Raw genomic sequence first — 22,447 nt, forward strand, 5'->3', positions numbered from 1 at the left:
TCGAATTAAGTTTTTTCCATTAGTAACCTACAAATTACTGCTTGTTGATAAAAAGTACGGTTTAGTTGTTGTGTATGGGCCTTAAAGGTTGTCGTACCATGTCATTCTCCCTTAATAACACAATGTAAATATGGTCTACTCCAGGGGGAAAAAACTGAAACGTGATGGTAGACCACAGGCCCAAATCGAGCGCTTATTGTGCTCTATTATTTAGAAATAATAATGTACAGAAGCCAATAGGGCAAGTTAGAAAAAAAAAAGATCTGATGATCTTGTGTTTTGTTTAAGTCTTTTAGTCAATTTTTTCACTCTTGTATGTTTTGCCAGGATATTTTTGTTGTTGTTTTCACCTGCATCTCTGGGCTTCCGTAGTCCTAGAATCATGTTCACTCTGCCTGCTGTGCTCAGATTATGAAAAAAATTAACTATTACTCATCAAAAAGTAGAACAGCAGAAACAGCGATTTATATTCTAAATTTCTTTTCATATATATTTTTCCCCCACAACAAAGATGTGGCGAGCTATACCAAACCTTATTGCAGGCCCCCGCTTTAGACAGTCCTCGTCTATTCTTATGTTACAAAACACAAGACAACCAGAGTGAAAACTGTCCAAATAACCTTAAATGTACAGTTTCTAACTCAGAATATGTTACACATATTAAATTGAGATCCTGCTCATAACTAAATCTTGAAAAAGAGAACAGTAACATATGGTCATGCAGAATATTACTAGTCATTAGATATGACAAATGAATTAGTAATGACGACTTGCACGCCAGTATGCTAATAATATCCATACCCTGTATCCTAATCCTCTGATGTAGGTTGACTGAATACACATAAAAACACACCACCTCCATCAGGTTGCCGCACGATAAAAATAATATGCTGTTACAGGAAAGGAGAGGAAGGGCAAGACAAACAAACAGGGTGGTTCTCCCTCTGTGTGAGGGGCCACAGAAAAAAACAACCACACAGCTTTTATCCCAGAACACACACACACACCCGTGACTCTTGTGTTACACAGTCACTCACACACACATAATGTCACTGTGAAATTGAAATGGCGGTAGTCTGTCCTCTGATGTGGCCAGATTTACCAGCTCTGTGGTTCATCATCAGTTCACTTTGTTGCATGTGCTGAGCTTCAGAATGTAGGCGCTCAGCTGCTGGTGTGAAATTTGTGGTCTCGTTTGGCCAGTCCTAATCCTTGTTAACTTCAGAACTTCTTTCATGCTTCATGTGTAGATGTGAGCCAGATACTGTACATACAGCCTAGATTATAGACCATGGCGGGGGGAAAAAAAAGTTCTTACTTTGCCTCCAACTGCTTTAACATGCTCATTGTCACGAAAGCCGAATTATTCCAAGTTATATAAGGAAATACAGTACTCTCGAGCGTCACCAGAGGAGATCTGTGTTACATGTAACACATGCTCCCTGCCCTCTTTTGAATAAACGGCCGAGCCGGTCCTGCGAGTCGGCTCTGGTGTAACAAATTCTACCTCTGGTTGTGTCACAGCAAAGGCCTGCAAATGAGGAATGAAGGTTCAGATGACAGCTTGCCCTGGTTTACAGGCCTATCTCTCTGTCTCTCCCCCTCTCGCTCTGCCCCGTAGCTCCTGTATTTTAATGCTCCCCAGATGGGATTGACGTTGCTGTGACAGGCGGTGACGCAGGCGGGGTGTCGGGTATCAGGGCCACTGACAGGTTACCATCAATCACACCTCTTACCAGCCAGCCACTTGAATAACAAAACGCTGTAACACACCTCTCTCTCCGCATTTTTTTTTTTTTTTCGATGCAAAAGGCTTTATGATGCTCAGGAATGTTGGCTCCACTTTTGTCTTTTGAAAGTAATCAGGTGTGTTTGTGCGTGTGTGTGTGCGTGCGCCTTTGAGGCAGATCTGAATAAAGCCCTGTGTGCAGACACAGAAGCCAACTTCAGATGAATCTGTTTAACTTTATCCAATCTTATTTTGTGTTAGATTTCTTCATCTTCTCTGCCTATAGAATTTGATTTTGTTATCTGTCTCACCAACAGGCTGTACTCATAATTTAAAGTTATCATCTGTTCAATTTGATCTTAATTTTGAAATAGGATTACAAGCAAACTAACAAACTGAGTTGTTCAAGTTTTTATTTCACATATTTTCTTTATTTTTTTCTCTTTACGAAGGGTTGACTGATTACCGAATACCTGATTATCAGAACTCTTTCTTTTCGGCTCTTTTAGATCAAATAATTACTTAAAGACTTAATTAATTATCAAAACTGTCCCTTAAAATTATTTTTCAATCGACTCATGAATCTACTGTTTCAGCACTACTGTATATTTGCAGATTGGCCCATTCTTGCAGTATCACTAGAGCCCAGTAGAGGGATCTGTCCTCTTGAGTGACTGCAGACTGTAGATTTGTCTCAGTTCCCCAGACAGCACTCACTACACACATCAGCCATCACTCACAAACAAGTTTATCTGCCAGCATATTAAACAACACCCTCCCACTCAACGGGATTATTTTTAACAAAAAAAGATCACATTGTGTTGAGTTTCTTTTAATCAGTTGTGGCTGAAAGTGAGAAAGTGAGCGAGGGAGGAAGGTGTCAGGGAAGGAGAGAAGAGGCGTGTGGGTGGGTGCGACTGGCTGGCATGTGAAAGACACAAAGACAATAGAGTCGTATTAGAAAACCGACCGTCCACACAGCCACAGCGCTTGTGTGGGAGCTTCCTGTCCGGATGGCATGTACGCTTCAGCCTGAACGTGACCCTTGACCTCTTAAAAATACAAAATGCCTCAGTTGACATAATTAGTTTTGTGAAGTATATGCTAAAGGCAGAGGGGGGAGTTTTTGGTTTCACGTTTGGAGCACGTTTGCGATTTTGATGCTGCTCAAATGAAAAACTAGATGAGGATGCTGCGTTTCTCAGTACACTTCTGCAACCTGCAATAGTAGTGCATGAATATCACTAGAAAAACGTCCATAAGAAAATAATACTTGAAAAATAATAATTGAACAACAATAGTGTGTTGTATTTTAGATTGTGGTTTAATTTGCACGTTCATCCGAACCCTTGTGTGATTGGTTGCAGTGGGTTCGTACATTAACATTAATTTAATATAATGCAATTACACAGACGCTAAAATAGAAAAAAACAAATCTGCACAGTACGGACAAATTCATCCTCATGTGCATTTTGAAATCATTGTTTGCTTTATTGTCGTCAACCACCACGTGTTCATGCTACTGTTTCCACTGAAGTCCTCTTTCCCAAGGGGGATCTTTGTGATGGCGTTGTCGGGAATTATGTATTGTATGCTGCTATGCAGCGAGTGCAGAGATAGAATATTGTTGTGCTCAAAACTAGTCTGGTGTCATCAGTAAGTCAGGACTCTCTGTTCACTCCCCTGAGAAAGAGGAGAGAACTGGAAGTGAAGCAGCAGTGAGGGAAAGTCGTGGGCGATATTTTTATCGGTGATCTAATTTTAGCTCGGCATGGGCTTCAAATAGAAACTTCACCATAAATATTCATGGGTGGAGGGAAGAATCTGTTGCTCTGCGATGCAGAGAGGCAGAAGGGAGAGGGGAAGGGGAGGGCTCTGTTCTTTACCTGAAAGTCTATTTTTAGCTGCATTGCTGCCACTCTCGGTCTACTCCCCATGCATGGGAAGACTAAATTTAGCTGCATAGAGACAGAAGCGTGATGCGAGAACAAAAATAGAAACGGGTTTATGGTCAGAGCGTGGAGGACAACAGCCAGGGGTGCAGCATCATTAGGGAGGACAGGAGGGAGAAAACAGGAGAGATAAGGAGTGGGTGAAGCTCCGAGCTACATGTGTGCTCATTGCAGCTCTGATGAAATGATGTGTGTGCAAATACGCATCATAGGTGTGTAAGGTGGCGTGTTGCTCTTCTTTAGCACATTGAAGTCATATCGAGACACACTAAACAGGTCTCATTCTTATGTTTGATGATTAATCATCAAATACACATCATTTGATATCTATAGATCTATCTATCTATCTATCAATCTATCTATCTATTGATAGATAGATTGATAGATAGATAGATAGATAGATAGATAGATAGATGGCTGAGCCACACTGGCCCAGTCACACAGTGTAAATACAGTTAAAGAAGCCCTCATGTACATGTCTCAGAACAAGCTGTACTCTCATCCCTTTTGAAATTTGACTTACTCTCCTCTCTCTCTCTCTGCCCTACTTTACCCCTCACCCCGATGTCCTCCTTCCCCCTGACTCCTTCCTCTCCTCTCCTCTCCTCTCCTCTCCTCTCCTCTCCTCCGCTATGTATAGTGCAGTCAGTGTGTCTGAATCTGTCACATGGATGCAGGGATGGAGTCTTCTGTTCGGCTGCTGTTACGTAACAGGGAGTAACGCACCAGCATCTTGTCCTCATGCAGCAGCATCCTAGGAGGGTAGCAGGGTAGGAGGAGGGGCACTGTAGGAAGGAGTGGAGAGGGGAATGGATAGGATGTATGCATGCTGCAGTTGGTGGAGGGCTATTAAAAGCTGCAGCCTTCAGATCAACCAGATGTTAGAATTAAAGCTAATAAAGCTGCAGTTAAATGGGTAGGTTATAGGTTGGTCTGTCGGTCGTCTAGATTGCAATAATTCACCATCAATTGTTGGATGGACCTGTGCAGACATTCATAGTCCCCAGATGATGAACCAAAATGAGTTTTGTGACCCTGTAATTTTTCATTTAGCTTCACTATGAGGTTGACATTTATGGTTATGAATCACATATCTCAACAACTATCAGATGTATTGCAGTGAAATTTAGTACCAACATCATTATCACCTCAGGATGAATTGCGAACATTCTGATGATTCCTTAACTTTCTTAACAAAATATTCATCTGTCCAAAAATACCGGCAGAACGAATGATATTGTCATCAGTCTCTGCTCTCCTTTGTGTTCAGTGCTGATTAGCAACTTTTAAACTTGCTGATATGCTAAATTAGGCATGCACAGCAGTACTGGTGTTCAGACCATAGATAGCTTGTAATAGAACATATTCAACTGGCAGCCATAGTCCTCTGTTGTCACACACGGCGGTAAACTCAAATATCTTACTGCCTGCATTCCAGGTTGTAGGTCTTATGAATGTAGGGGATCTAACAAATCATTAATGCACTGGATCCTGATTGATCAGCAACTGAAAAGGCAATTGATAAAATCTGGAGCGACATCAGACCATACTTCAAGGTAAAAACTACGTATATGTGTCGAAGCACTTCCTAGTTACCATTACTGTTTGATAGGGTTACATGAAACAGTAGAAAAGGTATGAATTATCTCTGAAGCTTCAACATGGGCACATTAATATAAGCCCCACAGTGAAACCTGTTAGAAGCAGTTGAATGCTGTAGTAGCAAATGAGTTATCAAATATATTGTCTTAACCTTGGAAATATGTCCCAGGTCCCTTCAGATTTTCTCTGTCCATTGTCTTTACTGTTGCTGGTCGACCAGGAAGTGGTGAAATAATAACAGTTTGTCAGATTCCCTACATTTATATGACTTCCATCCTGAAGTGAAAACAGCTGCCAAGTAAATATGGTCTGTAAACTTTCCACAGCTAAACAATGTGGTTAAGTCAGTCTGTGTCAGTCCGTACTCTATCCAGGTATTTGTGATATACTCAGGACTGTAATGTTGTTGTTTTTTTTATTGTGATTTTATGATTTGCCCACTTATCATCTGCAGACATCTGCAGCTAGCGCTTGTGCACACACAACCACTGATTTTGTTTCACTTGGGTTTCAGAGGTTTTTATTTTTGAACGCTGTTTCCCCTCCTGTATTTATTTGAAAAAGATTGAATGTGGGCCTCAGCATCCGCCCATCCAAAATCCTCCACGTTCTGCTAATGGTTGTTTTGATTAAGAGTGGACTTCTACTCTGGAGTTCCTCAGACTGTTTATAAAAGGAGACGTGTTGCCAAACGGAGCACAGAGCTGACAGAGTCTCTCCAGGTTCAGCAGAAGGGCGGTGGGAAAGACGAGATGTGGATCAATGCAGAAACGTGCCCAGACTGTGAAAAAAAAACAACCTCTCGCCGTGCCTTTATTTTGCGTTGCTCTCTGTAGTCGGGTCGTGTTTGATGAGGAGGAACTCCTCCTCACCTGAACGCCGGGCTATTTTTAGACTCACGTGACCTCCACGTCAATACGCCGATGCTAATTTTATACTCGCTCTTCACTCGCAGTGCTTCTGCACGCACACGCCTGTGAGTGCTCACACACGAACTTGCACCTGCATGACATTAGCCACACAGGCTTCACACCTTTAATGAAGTGCTCATCATGTAGTCCATGTTGCAATGTTTTTTTTCCAGCCAGAGGAACAGAGAGACATCTGGCTGGAAGTGGTGTGACTCTGGTAGTCTCTGCTTTTCTTGATTTCAGAGGCAGCTAAATGAGATTTTCACTGTCATCTACTGTTTGTATCTTATAAGCTTGATCTAGTAAATGGCCTCCTGTAGGGCTGGGAGATGAGTTGATATTACATTGTCTTAGATTTTGGATATTGTGTTATGGTTTTAAAGACTGCATTACAGTGAAGTGAATACAGTTTTGGACCTACAAGACTGTTCCACTTTTCTAATACTTGCCTTCACCCACTTCATCATGAAATCCACCTTACTGGTCATTATTCATCGAAAAAGTGACTGTGTTGATATTTTGTATGGACAGCCATCCCTACAGTGTTGCTATAATACTGATATTGAGATATTTGGCCAAAAATATATTTTGTCACTTCTTTGTCGTTGATGAAGGGTTTTGAGGACATTTCAAAATATGGAGATGCATACTTTGTATTGTGACATAGCCTTAAAGGATAAGTTCACCTTGAAATGAAAATACAGTCATTATTTACTCACCCTCGTGCCGATGGAAAGTTAGGTTAAGTTTTATCGCTTGTGCAACATTTCTGGAGCTTCATAGCAAAACAGTGTTTCAGCATTCTCCTAAACCACTGAAGTAGGTGGGGACATGAAAAAAAAAACAACTGAAAAACATTCAAATGTCTCCAGAAGCCGCAAAATTCTAAATTTATTCGAAAAGTTGTTAATTACACCCTTGATACCCCAAGATTTTGTCTTAAAGACAAGGTGTGACTAAAATCTTTTCAAATTAATTTTGGATCTCTTGGGTTTCTGAAGACCCAGTTTACGCCTGACATGGGCCAGTTGTCCCACTGGTCACCCTCATTCTACTGCATCGACATGCAGACATCAGAATCAGAAGCTATTCACAGTCCATGGCTCTCGACACCCCCTCATTGTGTTAACGCAGTGCTGATTTTAGTCCACTTTGTGTGATATATTAGTGTGATAACAGCATTCCCACATATTTCACACTGTCATATCCCTCTTGTCACCCTTCTAAATTGGTCAGTTTTAGCACTTATTTTGGTCCTTACTGATTTATAATTGTTACGCTTCCTTCTGAATTACACTGTTTCCTGTTCACGAGATGAAAATGGCTGAATGTTGTCACCCAGTAATGAAAGCTTGTGATATTTTTAAATGTGGGGTATTGTATTGTATATTCCCTTTTTTTCTCTGTCATTGTTTCTGGAGCTGCCCCAGTCTCTAAACTGGGATTTTCTACATTGCTTTGTTTGTGGCCACAAGCATAAGATTTCCATTTCTATGTCTCTGTCTGTGGATCAGCCCTCACTGATACAGGATAACGTACGTTCTGGTAGATATATGCTGAAACTAGTGCTAGGAGTGTCTTTGAAGGATTAATATTTAATGTGAAAGGATAACTTGTTAGTGCTTTAACACTGGCAACCTCTAAGCTAAGAATGGATGTCCAGGATGGTTCTGATTGATGCTTCTTTCCTCTCTTTTCCATGCTGTGGAATGAATCTGCACATTAGATTGTATATCTGATAATATGTGTCTTGCGTCATCTAGTCTTAATAAACCCTCTCCCCTCCTTTTTTCTTCTCAGTTTTGATGTGGAGAATGGATTGTCAGTGGGTCGCAGCCCTCTGGACCCTCAGGCCAGCCCCAGCTCTGGTCGGGTCATACAGCCCAACTTTCCTCACAGCCAGCGGCGGGAATCCTTCCTTTACCGCTCCGACTCTGACTTTGACCTTTCACCCAAAGGTCCCTCCAGGAACTCCTCCACTGCCAGCGACCTGTAAGCTCACTCCCACCTCATGAAATTGATCTGGCACCTCTTCGTGACACTCATGTTGTGTATATTCTGTGTGTTTAAAAGGATGGGTTCTAAGCTAAATTTGTTTCCATGATTTAGTTAAGACTTATTGTGACCCCTCAGAGAACTCTCTGTCTCTCAATGCAGCCCTGATTACAAAAATATTGGTTAGCTAATATGAATAAACATAAACAAAAATAGAGTTTCATCATTTGCAGTTTAACAAAGCGTCCCCGAGCCCGTGTAGTAATATCCATTATACAATAATGTGTTTCACAAATTGATGAGCCTCGCCCTCCTTGCTTGTGAACGACTGAGCCTCTCGGCCATGTGCCTTTCAAACCCAACCATGATTTTATCACCTGTAACTGATGAACCTGTTTACCTGTGGAATGATCCAGACAGGTGTTTCTATAATCTTTCACAGCGTTTTGTAACTCCTGCCCCAGCTTATTTGAAACATGTTGCTGGCATGAAATTTAGGATAAGCACATATTTATAAAAATCAGTGAAGCTGATGATCAGAAAGTGAAGAACATGAGATTCAAGGTCAGACTGTGCGGCTTTGAAATTCCCATTAGAATCATATTTCGTTGCCTGACTAAACATCTGTGATACGATAAAAGAAATGATCTCAAACTATGCAGATAAAGTCTCAAAATCAGTTTAATGTGCTCTTTAGGTCACATCCAAAATGGATGATTGTGATGTGTATATTAAGTCTTTCTACTCAGTGTTGCATGAGACCTATATTGTTGAACTACAGATTTTCTAGATGGGAAATGTGCTGTTTTTGTTCTCACCCCACCATAACTCAAAATACATGTAAACATATGGCTTTAAAGTACATATTAAAGTTTTGATAGCTCATGAAAACTGCTGGTCACTGAATCAAGAGCTTTGCCTCTGTTTACAGGCTCTGGCAAACACTCTCAAACCTGAAACTTTTTATATGAGTCCTAGAGAGTCCTCTGGAGCCAAAGGGATGTACTTTGTAGGTGCACACGTTTATGAAAAATCCTACATGGACTAATAAAAAAGGGGTCTACCTCTGGTGCGTTTCTTGTCCAAGTCTTTCAGTTCATTGCACAGAGGCAGTAATAAAACATGCTGTGCATCTGCAATAATCCATCACGTACAATCTAAGTGTTTGCATGTCAGATCTTGTTCTCAGGGATTGCAAGAAAATGGAAAAAAAGGGGCGATTTCTTCTTTTTTTTTTTGTTTCACTGTTTGTGTGTCAAACATGTCCCTGAATACGCAGTCCCCTCCACAGTCCAGAACATCTAAACTCATTGAAGTTTGTAAAGTTAGCAGTCGCAGGTCTCCTCATCCACTCTCGCCTATCTGTTTTTAAAGGGAAGAAAGCTTGAAGCACTGGGAAGTCAACTGGTTGTCATCTCGGTGAGAAGAACATGATAAAACAACAAAAATGAGATATAAACACTGACTCTGTCCCCTTGAAGCCCTCTCCTGCATTCCCTCTAGATGGCTTCACAGCCATTTCCCACATCCCTCCTAAACCAACGTGACATGATATCAAACACTTCACCTGATCTCCGTTAGACCCCCCCTAAAACACCCAATTCTGTTTTTTCTTTGTTTTTGCATGTGAAGCTTAATCAGGGACAACCAAGTATAACAACACACTTTGTGTTTTTATTTACTTACATCATACTTCACCACCCACCCTTCCACCTCCCCAGTCCATTTCCTCACCAACCTTACTATAAGCAACTCAGTTTGGTTTCTGCTCATTTGGTCTTTTTATTTAACACAGATCAATTAAGATTCAGAGTCTTCTAGATTTTTCTTCCTGTCAGTGTTTCATGTTATGATGTCATGATGTGTTTAAGGCTTTTTCTTATTCTTTGTTCCCCTCTGTACTACAGACATACAGAAGACATGATTGTCACACCGTTTGCACAGGTGAGTCCTCTGGAACCTTTCCATTCCATTCGGCTTTCCTTTTTGCGCTGCTCATAACGTTTGCCAGATGGTCAAATAAAAAGAGAATCCCGTTCACTTGTTAGCTAAAGACAGCCGGTCTCGAAGAGTCTATAATAAACTCCAGATGGTATGACACTGGGCTTAACTGCCATGTTGGAACAGCCCCTCAGCATTATGTCTGGCCCGGCGACAGGCTCAGGCATCCCGCTGGCGTTGCCTGGCTCTTACGTGGGATGTGCGTCACACTTGTGCTCACTTTACACGTTGAAAGTAGCGGAGAATCCAATACTGCCGGATCACGCTGTTTAAATTCACCGTGCCATGGCTGATAAGGCCGCTACATGGGTCAGGTCTGGACACCAGATACTCGGTGTGCTTTCTCTGTGTGCTGACTCAGTGTTTGGCCGCACAGACGTGATATCGAGGAGTGTCAGCGATGCCATCAAAACATCAGACGGGGAGAGGGGAATGCCTCTGTGCAGCACTGCCAGTTAAAAGCCGGGATATCTGGTTTCAAAGGCTCAAATGTACCTTATGATGTGATCTAGTTTAAGATTAATTATGTGGAGGCATGTGCAAATATTTAAAGGGACAGCTCACCCCCAAATCAAAAATACACAATGTTCTTCTTACCTGTGGTGCCGAATAGCTGTTTCAATTGTTTGGTGTGAATTGCAGAGATATTACCTTTAGAGCTGTCTGTCTTCTGTTGGATATAATGGAACTAGATGGCACTCAGCTTGTAGTTGCTCAAAGAGAGCTGTTGAGTTTTTGTCAAATGTATTTTTTGGGGCACTTAGAGCACCACAAGCTGAGCACCATGGATAATATTAGAGAGAAAGCAGACATGTCTACAACTGATATTTCCAAACTCATGAACTCACACCAAAATAATCTAGATTGCTGAATAGAACTAGAGGTAAGAGGGAGAATATGTGTTGTTGATTTTGGCTGTCATGATTACCTTGTACATTCAGTCTCTTGTCACCATCCTATAGGTCCTTGCCAGCCTGAGGACGGTCCGAAGTAACTTTGCCGTCATAACCGGACAGCAAGACCGCCCAGCCAGCAAGTAAGTTGAGTAAATGTCCTCAGCTGCTCGATGAATCTTCCAGTGTCACACCTGATAATCACACTTCGGCTGTAGTAAAATGAAGTTCCGTGGACATGGAACATGTCATGACTTCTGCTTTCTGACCGGGATGGCTTCTGTCCACAGAACGCGATCCTCAGGCAGCAACCCTCCATCCATGTGCAAGACCAGCCTCGCAGGTCAGTGCTGGGATTAGAATGTTTAGTAATCAATATCCTATTATTGAGACAGAGAGATGACACAGGCATTATCACAATTAAATGTGTAAATTGTGAAATCTGGGTTACAGGTAACACGTCACAGTTATCAATTAGGCAAATAAATGTCATTAACAAATACAGCAACAATCTCTCCTTTAAAAAACTACCATTCTTACTTGTTACCTAAAGTGTGAGAAATGTATCAGAAATCTTCATTTCAGGCAAATGCTAGTATATAATTCAAAGCCGTGCATCCCTAATTTAATATATGATGATATAATGTGCAGGCAGTTTTTCACCATTGTAGCTTCCCACAGTGGAGCTGATTTGAACTATTTGACATCCATAAAACTGCCATCATCATGAGATTTTGTTTAAAGTAACTGGAGATATTGAGGAGTAAAATAAATAAAACATGTCCCTCTGAAATGTACTGGAGTAGCGGCATTAAAGAAGCTTTAGATGGAGATGAACAAGAGGAGTATAAGTATCTGCTATTTCTTAGAATTAGCACGAACAATAAGTTTGTAGCCCATTTGAGGTACCAATTTCACTATCTTTAAAAAATGTTTGTGTTGAATCTGTCCCATAATACCTTGCTGTGTTTGTCTGGTACAGAGGAGCCTCACCAGCAGCTGGCCATAGAGACTCTAGATGAGCTGGACTGGTGTCTGGAACAGCTAGAGACACTGAAAACTCGTCACTCTGTCAGCGAGATGGCTTCTAACAAGGTACTTCAACATAAAACCCCTCACCAACACATTACAGTCAGTCTGCAGAGTGATTTACTGAACACACACACCTGTCACAGGATATAAGATAAATGCACCCTGCTACAGTGTGCAGGTTAATGCAGCCAGGTTCAGTGGGAGGTTGCAGTACATTCTCTCTAATCTGTACTATGATTCACCCCCCTGAGGGATTTGTTAGTCATGTGCGTCTCGCTGACATTTTTAAGGTAGTCAGACTCCAGTCGACTCCATGAACACAGTAGAGTAGGTGACCCTGAGCTCGTCACGGTTGAACTGACTGCGTTTTTGAGAATGCGTTTTCCATTAATGGATATTAATGTACTAATCACATTGAAAAAGTTAAACTTATCACAGCAGATGCAGCTTTTAGTTAAAAAAAGTTCAGTCTGATTCCATAAAAATCTACAAACAATCATAAATAAATCAAATTAATTAAACTGAAATGATGTTTCCCTTTTTGCAATGATTTTTTTTTTATTAGAATTGATAATAAGACCAAATACAGACGACGTGTTTACAATATTCTTCATTTTTTTATTAATGGATGGTAATCTTCAGCAGCCCAACTTACAGTTGGCTCAGAGTACAACACTTGGATCGTGTGTGATGCAGTGTAAGAGAAGTTAGCCTCCACTGATCCCTGAACAAATCTGAAAGCTCACTAATGCAGAGGATCCATCATGAAAATATGAATAGAGTCTCCCATCCGTCAGTGGATGGGAGAGGGGCTTTACTCCATGAATGAGCGGGATGGCTTCATGCATGCAAATGGAGACTAGACACACAGACACACCCTTCCCCCCACTCGTGTGCGGAAAAATGTGAATGAGGATGTGGGAGCTGAAGATGAAACGGCATCCCCCCCTCATCCACTCTTCCTGCATGGATCCCTGTACTCTCCTCCTCCTGTTCCAATCAGATTGGAGCCCGCCGCTCACGTGATGCAACGATTAGGCCGCCCACGCAACATACACATGGTCGCCATACATACACACACACATCACATGTGCACACACTTTTTCCCTCACATACATGTGCATTGCCGCCCCTGCCTCCGTCACATATATTGCCTGCTTGCATGCATATACCATTACACCACAAACTCACGCTTCAGTCAGCGGGAGGATCTGTCCTCTATGCTATTGTCTCTGCCTCGCTTACGGACTTATCGAAACTGTTTTGTTTAAAGTAGATGTCTGATGACTCCTGAAAATGTCTTTGAGGAAGAGTGAGACCTCTCTAGTCCTTTGAAGGATCTGTGTTCAGAAATCAGTTGAGGAAAAGCTTGTTCAGTACATATTTGTGTAAAGACAATGACACAGTGATCATCTCCATAGGATAACTCTTTGATATTTGATGATCAATAATCGGTTCTCTAATCGGTTTTCTAGTTCCAGCTTGTTAAATGTGAGGATTCACTGCCCTTCATAGTAAATGAAAAGTTTTTAGTATTTGAACTAGACATAAGAGGTCATTTGAAGATGTCACTTTAGGTTCTGGGAGAATTTCTCACAATTTTTGACACTTTGTAGACTAAATGATTTATTGATTGAATATGAAAATTATCTGCAGATTAATCACTAATTAACAATGATCTATATAATATGTTTTGCATCAGCTTTTTTACACGTTTTGAATAAATACAATATAATATATATCTGCTCTATGGTAGAGCAGTCACTTGTGACATTGAAGCATTCTTTTCATTCGGTTTCGGCTTAATTCATGCGTCAACATATTATTTCCCTGATGCCGATTGTATATCTGTGCCAAATTTCTTCTTAATGCTCATGATAATGGTCAGTGTTCCTACATCTTTGTGGTACATGGTGTACTGTTTTTATTTTTAGCTACATGAATGAAATCCCCCCCATCCATTCAAAGCTTTTCCTTCATATCTTCTTCAAACTTTGTGCACATGGTGCATCACATCCTCCGCCTCACACACGCTTGGCCACTCCCACTTTGCACGGCTCCCACCCAATCAGAGCCTGTGTGTCTCCCAGCCTCTGCTGCAGCAGGCACCCGATTGGCTGCTATTTATAGGCACTTTCGGAAGGAGGCGGGGATTAGAGTACCTCGTTCTCCCTCTGTTTACACACATAGGGCGGCAGGCAGTAACTGAGTGAATGAGGGAGAGTCGGGGGGGAGCGAGGGAGTGTGGCTTCTCTGCCTTGCATCCTCACATCCCTGCAGCTTTCCCACGACTGTGCTTCCACTCTCTTGTTCTTCCGTGGACCTCTGGACAGCTCTTTTCGCACCCATCTGTTCAAAGCCCTCACCGCACTGATCAGTGGACCGTCTGCTTGCAGTGGATTTTTGCTCAGGCAAGCAGCATAGGAGCACAAAGTGTCCCTGCTGTCCGTTTGTCTGTGGAACAGTCAGAGGAGGACCAGAAAGCTCTGCTCTCTCTCAGTGTTATTTTTGATTTTATTTTGCTCCCATGCTTGACTTTGCGCTGAAATGCCAGAAGTGAGTTATTCCATCTCCGTTTCGTGGATGTTCATTCAGGTAAGGGGAGGGGTGAACCGGGTGGGAGGGGAAAGAAAGACTACACATGTTGGCTCACATGTTGCTCGTTTTGTGAATGATGTGAAGAGGTTGTCAAGATAAGACTGTGCACTTTCTCTGAGAATCCTGACGTCAGCCTCAGATTTGTAGATTTTGCTTCGATAAACACGATCCACATGCGTGGCGTGCAGTGTGTTTGGGTGCAGGCTACTACTAGTAAAATCAGCCATGCATTTCTGTCCAATCACAAGCCTCTGCAGCGTGTATCACGTGAGACACACAACCACATGTGGATGCTGTTGCTGGAGTAATCATTCAGGGTGTCTTTATGGATGCTTTTGGCAAGAGGCGTGTTTTGATTGAACTCATGGATGTATGTGTGTGTGTGTGTGTGTGTTTGTCTGCAGTTCAAGAGGATGCTGAACCGAGAGCTCAGCCAGCTGTCAGAAACCAGCCGATCAGGAAACCAGGTGTCTGAGTTCATCTCGAGCACCTTCCTGGGTAAGCTACCTCTACTTTTTATCATTCACAAGCTCCACATAGACATAGAAATCATAGAAATGATATATTATATCATTTAAATCTACATTGCTAGGGACTTATTATAATAGTAAGTTTATCACAAATCAACAGGATTTTAGGTCCTCAAGTGACATTTTTGGGGAAAATTAGATCTTGATGAGCTCCTTCATCTGCTAAAAGAGCACAAATGAATTCACAAAAATAGAGTTCATCAGGTATATCGTATCACTTTTATATCTTCATATCTTTGATGAAGAAAGACAGGACAAAGTATGTTACATGTTTGTACATGTTTGTACTTGCACTCCTGTAAAGTTGGTCACTCTGGTTCTCACTTCATAAGAAGGATATTAAAATGACAAAAGCTTTGAACACAATATTACTGCGTTATTACAACAGAGTGCATCAAGAGGCTGTAGTGTTCATCTCCTGTTTGTCTCCATTTGACAGAGAAGCAACATGACATGGACATCATGTCTCCCCCCACCAAGGAGAAGGACAAGAAGAAGCGGCCCATGTCCCAGATCAGCGGCGTGAAGAAGGCCACCCACAGCCCCAGCCTGGCCCCTTCCACCATCCCACGCTTCGGGGTCAACGCCAGCCAGGAAGGTCTCCTTGCCAGGGTATGAGGACTCGTTCAAATAGCGTCTATCTCTATGCGATGTTTTTGATATATTCTTCATTTTAAAGTTCATTGTGCTGATTATTTTTATGCTTTTATGGCAGGAGTTGGAGGAAGTGAACAGATGGGGTATTGACATCTTTAAGGTCTCCGAGTATTCTGGGAATCGTCCACTGACGGTCACCATGTACACCATCTTCCAGGTAACACATGCTATATATTTCTCAAACAAAGTAGCTTCTTTTTTTTGTATAATCTCAACACTACATGAATGAGTGAACCTGTGACCTGACTGCTTTCTCCGGCTACTGTAGGAACGTGAGCTCCTCAAGTCCTTTAAGATCCCTGCGGACACTTTCATCACCTTCATGATGACCCTGGAGGATCATTACCATGCAGACGTAGCCTACCACAACAACATCCACGCTGCAGACGTGGTCCAGTCCACACATGTCTTGCTGTCCACGCCTGCTCTGGAGGTAGACGATTTATCCAAGAGAAAGAGCAGTCACAAATGTATGTAACACACACACACACACACCTATACTGACCATCTCTGCCTTGTTGTTTTTTTTTCCAAGGCTGTGTTTACCGATCTGGAGATCCTTGCCGCTCTGTTTGCCAGCGCTATACACGACGTGGATCACCCTGGGGTTTCCAATCAGTTCCTCATCAACACCAGTGAGTTTGCATAGCTCCGTAGGGGTTGTGTGAATGTGCGTGGGAGCTGAATGTATTTAACTACTTTATGTGGATGAGGTGCCTATATACATGTGTCTGTGCTGTCCTTAAACTTTTTTTTCTTTATTCTTTTTTTCTTCAGACTCAGAGCTGGCCTTGATGTATAATGACTCCTCTGTGCTGGAGAATCACCACCTGGCTGTTGGCTTCAAGCTTCTGCAGGAGGACAACTGTGACATCTTTCAGAACCTCAACAAAAAGCAGAGACAGTCGCTGCGCAAAATGGTCATAGATATGGTGAGACACGCCACTGGAGCCTAGTTCTATCTCAGCAATTGCCTTTGCCTTAGCAACGTAGCAATTTAAGACTACGTTTTCTTCAAATCAGTGTTCTAAAAGTAACATCTTCACTCACAGGTGCTGGCCACAGATATGTCTAAACATATGAACCTACTGGCAGACCTAAAGACCATGGTGGAGACCAAGAAAGTCACCAGCTTAGGAGTACTACTGCTCGACAATTACTCAGACCGCATACAGGTAAGATCAGTTTTGCCTTTTATTCATTGTCAGAGCTGCACTGAGCAATGGTTTTTATATTAACAATGAACACAATTAGTGTGATTTGTAGCAAAATTGACAATTGAAAGGTGTAGTTTGTACTGACAAACTCAGCAAAGTCCATCTCCCTTCAGCTCCGCAGGGAATGTTAGCATCTTTCGGCTCATTATTTGGGTTTCACAGCCACACATTTGCTGTTTCAGTTCAGTTTACCCACTCTAATCAGCAGCAGAAGTCATATGTACGCATGAAGGCTCTAAAACCCATTGTGCACATTCTGCGTAGCAATCAATGGCAGACAAAGTTACAACTAGCTGGTGCTTGTGATGCCAAGGAGCCAGATGTTTCCCTCGGGAGAAAACAGAAATGAAACAAGAGTGAGTTTTGGACTAACATTAATCAAGAATCCGTGTCTGTGTGCCAGCAATTCACCACAACCAATTTATGACGAGTTTACAGCTTTTTGTGCTGTTTGCAGGAGACCAAAATCAACTGATGCTGGATGTTAAATACCTCATAGTATTAAGTTTCCTTAGATATAAATAAATAGAGTTCAGCTGGAGGTAACCCATCTAGCAATAACTGAAAAAGCGAACATAAGGCGAACATTTAAGGGTTTTTCTGCAATGTTCTTCGTCACCACAGGTCCTTCAGAACATGGTGCACTGTGCAGACCTGAGCAACCCCACCAAGCCTCTCGAACTGTACCGACAGTGGACAGACCGCATCATGGTGGAGTTTTTCACCCAGGGGGACAGGGAGCGCGACAAGGGCATGGAGATCAGCCCCATGTGTGACAAACAAAATGCCTCAATAGAGAAAAACCAGGTACTGAGTCTAGAAGCCGCATCACTTTACACATGAAAGGAGAGAAGGATTAGAAGAAAGAAAAAAGAGAATTCCCTAGACAGACGCTTACTTCTTGCCTCTCTCTTTCAGGTGGGTTTCATCGACTACATCGTTCATCCTCTGTGGGAGACATGGGCCGACCTCGTCCACCCAGATGCTCAGGAGATCCTGGACACACTGGAGGACAACAGAGAGTGGTACCAGAGCATGATCCCCCACAGCCCCTCACCCAACCCAGAGGGCCAGGAGGAGGGAGAACTTGCTGGGGAGGCATCAGCGCTCGGTGGCGGCTCTGCTACAGCCGACAAGTTCCAGTTCGAGCTGACCTTGGAAGAAGAAGGAGAGTCTGACACTGAGAGTCCGCCTGAGGAAGAGGAAGGCTTCAGCGGCAGCAGGGGGTCTGAACTCTCCAGAACTGATTCTGCCAGCAGCCTGCTCGCCAAAAAGCTCACTCCCGATTCAGGCAGGACGTTTTCTTTGGACTCTGAGAAAGATATGGCCGAAGACAGAGAGGCGGAGCAGGAAGACTTCTCTGGGGTACCGCACTTCAGATTCGGCACATAGCACCAGTCAAAAGTTGTAATTTTTGGCCTTTTTGTTTGTTTTTCTTGATTTCGGTGCCTCATCCTCCGTCACTCCCCTTCTCCCACTCCAAACACCATCACCTCTGGTTTCCGTGGACAGGGTGACAGCAAGCCTCGGGGTGGGGAGTACGGGAGTGCGGGTGGGTGTTACAGTCTGCAGTTTTACACAGCAGTCACTTGCACTGGAGAGACAGATAGACTGAGTCGCTGTTCCAGTAGAGGACAGGAAACCAAGTTTCTGACCGGTCCTTTGTGTTCTGTGTCTTTCACTCAGACATACTGTGGATAAAGTTTCTACAGAGACAATGAGAAGTTTAAAAAAAAGCTTCCCTCATACCAGCCAACCCAAGGTCTACTACAACAAATGACAGAACTGTCTTCCTCCTTTTGGAGTGCTTGTGAAGAGAGTGAGGAAGTGGTGAATGACCGTGAAAACACAACAAAGTCTTGTAAGACATTTTGCCAAATTTGCAACTTACAGGGACAATGCTGTTTTGCCTGCCTTTTTTTTCTTTTTCTTTTATTTAGGTCCATTCACAGTGAAATACAGTGTATGAAGATGCGGTCAAGCAGAGTAATTCATGGCAGAGAGGAGCTGCATGATTTTACACAGGAGACTTTAAATGTAGCAGATGTTTTTGAGTGACTCTATCATTATTATTGTGTACGTAGCACTCCGCTCAGCTGCTGTTGCACAGCCTGTTTCATTGTGTTCAGCAGGCAGTTGTTTTGGAAGGATATGATTATAATGAAGCGGCTGGCAGTGCATATTATTTCATTTGTTTCAGGCTTACTATTTCCATTTTTATAATCTATGATATTGTGATGGCATCAAAACTGAGCCAGAGTCAATGTCATGTTAAGCATCCAAAGCGATGTGGGCTGTGCACATGGTGCCTCCCAGTGGTGACAAGTGGAACTGAAGTTCTGGCATTGGAGACAAACGATTTGCAAGGTTTTGCATAGGCCTATATGGAAAGTACATTCAAAACAAATCTAACTGTAGGACGACCAGAATTATCAGTTATGTTTAAGTTTTGTTGCTCTTTTGATTATATTGTTTTTATTTTATGTTAACACACTTTTTTTTCTTTTGTGCATTCTTGATATTTGGCATCAGCTGATCAGTTTGAGTTTAGCACTTTACAGTTGTGTTCATAGCTGGCCCTCGTTGTGGTTTTCAAGGGCTTGAACCAAAACCTGAATGCATTGGAGGCTGTCGACTGCGAGACAGCAGCCAGCACAGACATGCAAAAACACCAGAGAACAGCAACAAATGTATTAAACAGCATTCAAATCCACTACATAATGTGTCAAACACGGAAAATACCATTTTTGGTTACATCCACCTGCATAATTTACTAAACCGATGAGGGCAGCGTATTAGAAGGATGCGAGCGTTGCTGTAACTGTAAAGAAAAAACATCCAGGAGGTTACCAAGAGACAGTTTCCTGTGCCAGAATTATTCTCATCTTTTTTCTCTCATTGATCAATATTTCGCTCTTCACAGGGACATAGTCAATGACAAAACAAGTGCCAAGCAAGCATGACACAACCCGTACTGTAATTTCCATTTTGCCACTGGCTACTTTCCATCAGTGACTGATAAAGTTGGTTGATTGTAGCACCGTGTGTGCCAATCTGACCCCAGTGTCTCTTTTCCTTTGTTTTCTAACTCCTGTTCAAACAGTAACTGAAACTGATATTGTCTTAAAACAGTGATGTGTTTTTTGAGTGTGTGTGTGTGCGTGCGTGTGTGTGTGTGTGTGAGCGAATGACTGGGATGACATTTTGATGTATTTGCTAAGAAAAAAACCAAAGCACTTTGTATGGTACTTTTACAGTTCTGCACTTCCAGTACAGTTGAACATGTATAACGTGACAGTTTCACTGTTGTTCTGTTGGCGAATGGCCTGGTGGTGGAGTTGGATCGCAAGGGCTGGACTGCTACAGCTCTTGAAGGTTAGATGTTGGAGGGACTGAAGTCGTTTTTTTTGTGTGTGTGTGTGTGTTCTTTTTATAATTGACTGTACAAAAAAATGTGTTTTTGTTGAAATGCATGACATTGGCTGCAAGATTCAAAGAAGTACTCACAATGGTCCGCTTATGGAGAAACTTTATTTTATTACCATGCAGTAAATCATGTTCTAACGTGTGAACGAGCTGTTTTTTGAAGCCTTATTTTCAAACTTGGGCTTTTTTTTTTTTTTCCTGGTCATAGATGTGTTCGCTGACATGCTGGAGTGAAATATGTGCAATCCTTTCTGTAGCCATAAACAGCACCAAACAGACCAACACTCAAGGATGCCTTCAACACTAAGGACTATTTAACAGCAACTAAACCAGCACAACATGAGAAGATTCAGGCTCTGCGTGTCTCTAACTGCTTGATTTTCTACATTTTCCTCACAGTGCTTCGTGTACAGTTTATTTATTATTTCTGTATGATCTGTCAGAAACGATGGAACAGTAGGCTTTATTTTAGTCTGAGGTTTAGTGCTTATGTGTAGCTTGGTGTGTGAGAAAGTCGAACGGGACAGATTTCAACTATTACTCAGCGTTTTCCCCCTCTCCTTCCATTTCTGTATGTCTACAAACAACATTATGCATAAACAAAAATACTCACTTTCATGTTTTTCTTGGTATGAAAATAGTTGAGCGACAGGTTTCCATCTGAAACGTCTCTCCTCTCCTGTCTTCCTCCGTTTCCACTGATCTGATCAGATAACGCGATCGCATGAAGGATCTCAGCGTGTCAGCGTGCTGATCTGAGACTTCTTTGATTCATTGTGAAGATGATAGTCCTACAGCCTCAAGCCATCCTAGATCTGTTATTCTGTTCTTAGAGATTTTATGAATATGGGTCATGAACTGAGACTCTGCAGCTTTGACAATCCAAACTCTGCTGTTTAACTGCGGGTGTGTTAGCCCTCTCTCCAACTAGAACTGTATGCCTTGCCAATAAAGGAAAAGCTCTTCACTCTTTGCTGTCTTGCTCTCTGCTTTCAGAAGGAAACTGAATAATAACATATCAAAAATGGTAAAAACCCTGTGTTTGAATATGCAAGTTTGTCCAAACATACATCACATCCAGTAACAAGAAACAACATCTGCTTTCATGATGAGTTAAAATGCACTATGCATTGATATAAAGTTAATATTGATCACGCATGTTACACAAAATGTATTTCTCTTTACAAGCAGCAGGCTGCTGAAGGGTCAGTCAATATACAGCCATGGTATGCAATAGGGCTATCACGATATCAATTCTCACTGCAATTATCGCAGCCAAACAAAGTTCTGATAACGATATTGTGCACTATCTATAGAACATTTTGTGAAAAAGTACTGCTACCAATCTAAATACATTTCAAGATTCATAGTTAACTGTATGTTTTGTCAATTTCAATGAATTACACTCAAAATACAACTCTAGGAAGTTGAGACAGAGTCAAAAAGCATTCAAAGAGACCAAACTCTTAATAATTAGTGAAGAGGTCTTCAGCTGAACTGATTAAAGATCCTCAAGGCCTTCCATCTGCCTTTGACTATTCACATAATCGTCAGCATCCCACCTAAACATCAAAATGTATTTTTTATTATCAGGATTACAGAGTAATACCCTCATAACTTTATTTTTTTTAGTCTAGTTTTCTTTAGACCTAATGTATCTCAATGACTTTGTATGAATAGGTGTAGAGAGTTTATCAAATATGCAAAATTGGCATCTCAAGTATGTCTCTTTTGTGCCACTTTATACTTCTCCTCCATTTGACAGCTTTACATATTAGGTCATTTACATTAGGATCAAGAGTTTACATATAAAACATTCAGTAAGCTTTTGAAATATATTGCAGTTGTAAAAATAATAAAACTACCCAAAGAATATTAGTTGGCTTTACCTTGACCAACTACAA

The 22,447-nt window shown here is 41.9% G+C and overlaps 1 protein-coding gene across 6 annotated transcripts in view; it reads left to right on the top strand.

Annotated features, from left to right (window-relative positions):
• The window catches only part of pde4ca (phosphodiesterase 4C, cAMP-specific a), a 56,366-nt gene extending 34,856 nt beyond the window's left edge, over positions 1-21,510 (top strand). For 4 of the 6 annotated variants that reach the window (XM_037084583.1, XM_037084588.1, XM_037084586.1 and 1 more), the window contains exons 2-16: positions 7,995-8,186; positions 9,564-9,608; positions 10,097-10,133; positions 11,153-11,226; positions 11,374-11,426; positions 12,066-12,178; positions 15,118-15,211; positions 15,683-15,855; positions 15,959-16,057; positions 16,169-16,333; positions 16,436-16,535; positions 16,678-16,832; positions 16,953-17,075; positions 17,742-17,924; positions 18,036-21,510. In XM_037084583.1, the coding sequence (XP_036940478.1) occupies positions 7,995-8,186; positions 9,564-9,608; positions 10,097-10,133; positions 11,153-11,226; positions 11,374-11,426; positions 12,066-12,178; positions 15,118-15,211; positions 15,683-15,855; positions 15,959-16,057; positions 16,169-16,333; positions 16,436-16,535; positions 16,678-16,832; positions 16,953-17,075; positions 17,742-17,924; positions 18,036-18,509 (2,080 nt within the window). In that variant the 3' untranslated portion in view covers positions 18,510-21,510. Of the gene's footprint in view, positions 1-7,994; positions 8,187-9,563; positions 9,609-10,096; positions 10,134-11,152; positions 11,227-11,373; positions 11,427-12,065; positions 12,179-12,792; positions 14,711-15,117; positions 15,212-15,682; positions 15,856-15,958; positions 16,058-16,168; positions 16,334-16,435; positions 16,536-16,677; positions 16,833-16,952; positions 17,076-17,741; positions 17,925-18,035 lie in introns of those variants that run through there. The other 2 variants (XM_037084585.1, XM_037084589.1) reach the window with 2 other exon arrangements.
• Positions 21,511-22,447: the final 937 nt, after the last annotated feature.

Source organism: Acanthopagrus latus, chromosome 21 (assembly GCF_904848185.1).
Source record: "Acanthopagrus latus isolate v.2019 chromosome 21, fAcaLat1.1, whole genome shotgun sequence".
NCBI lineage: Eukaryota > Metazoa > Chordata > Actinopteri > Spariformes > Sparidae > Acanthopagrus > Acanthopagrus latus.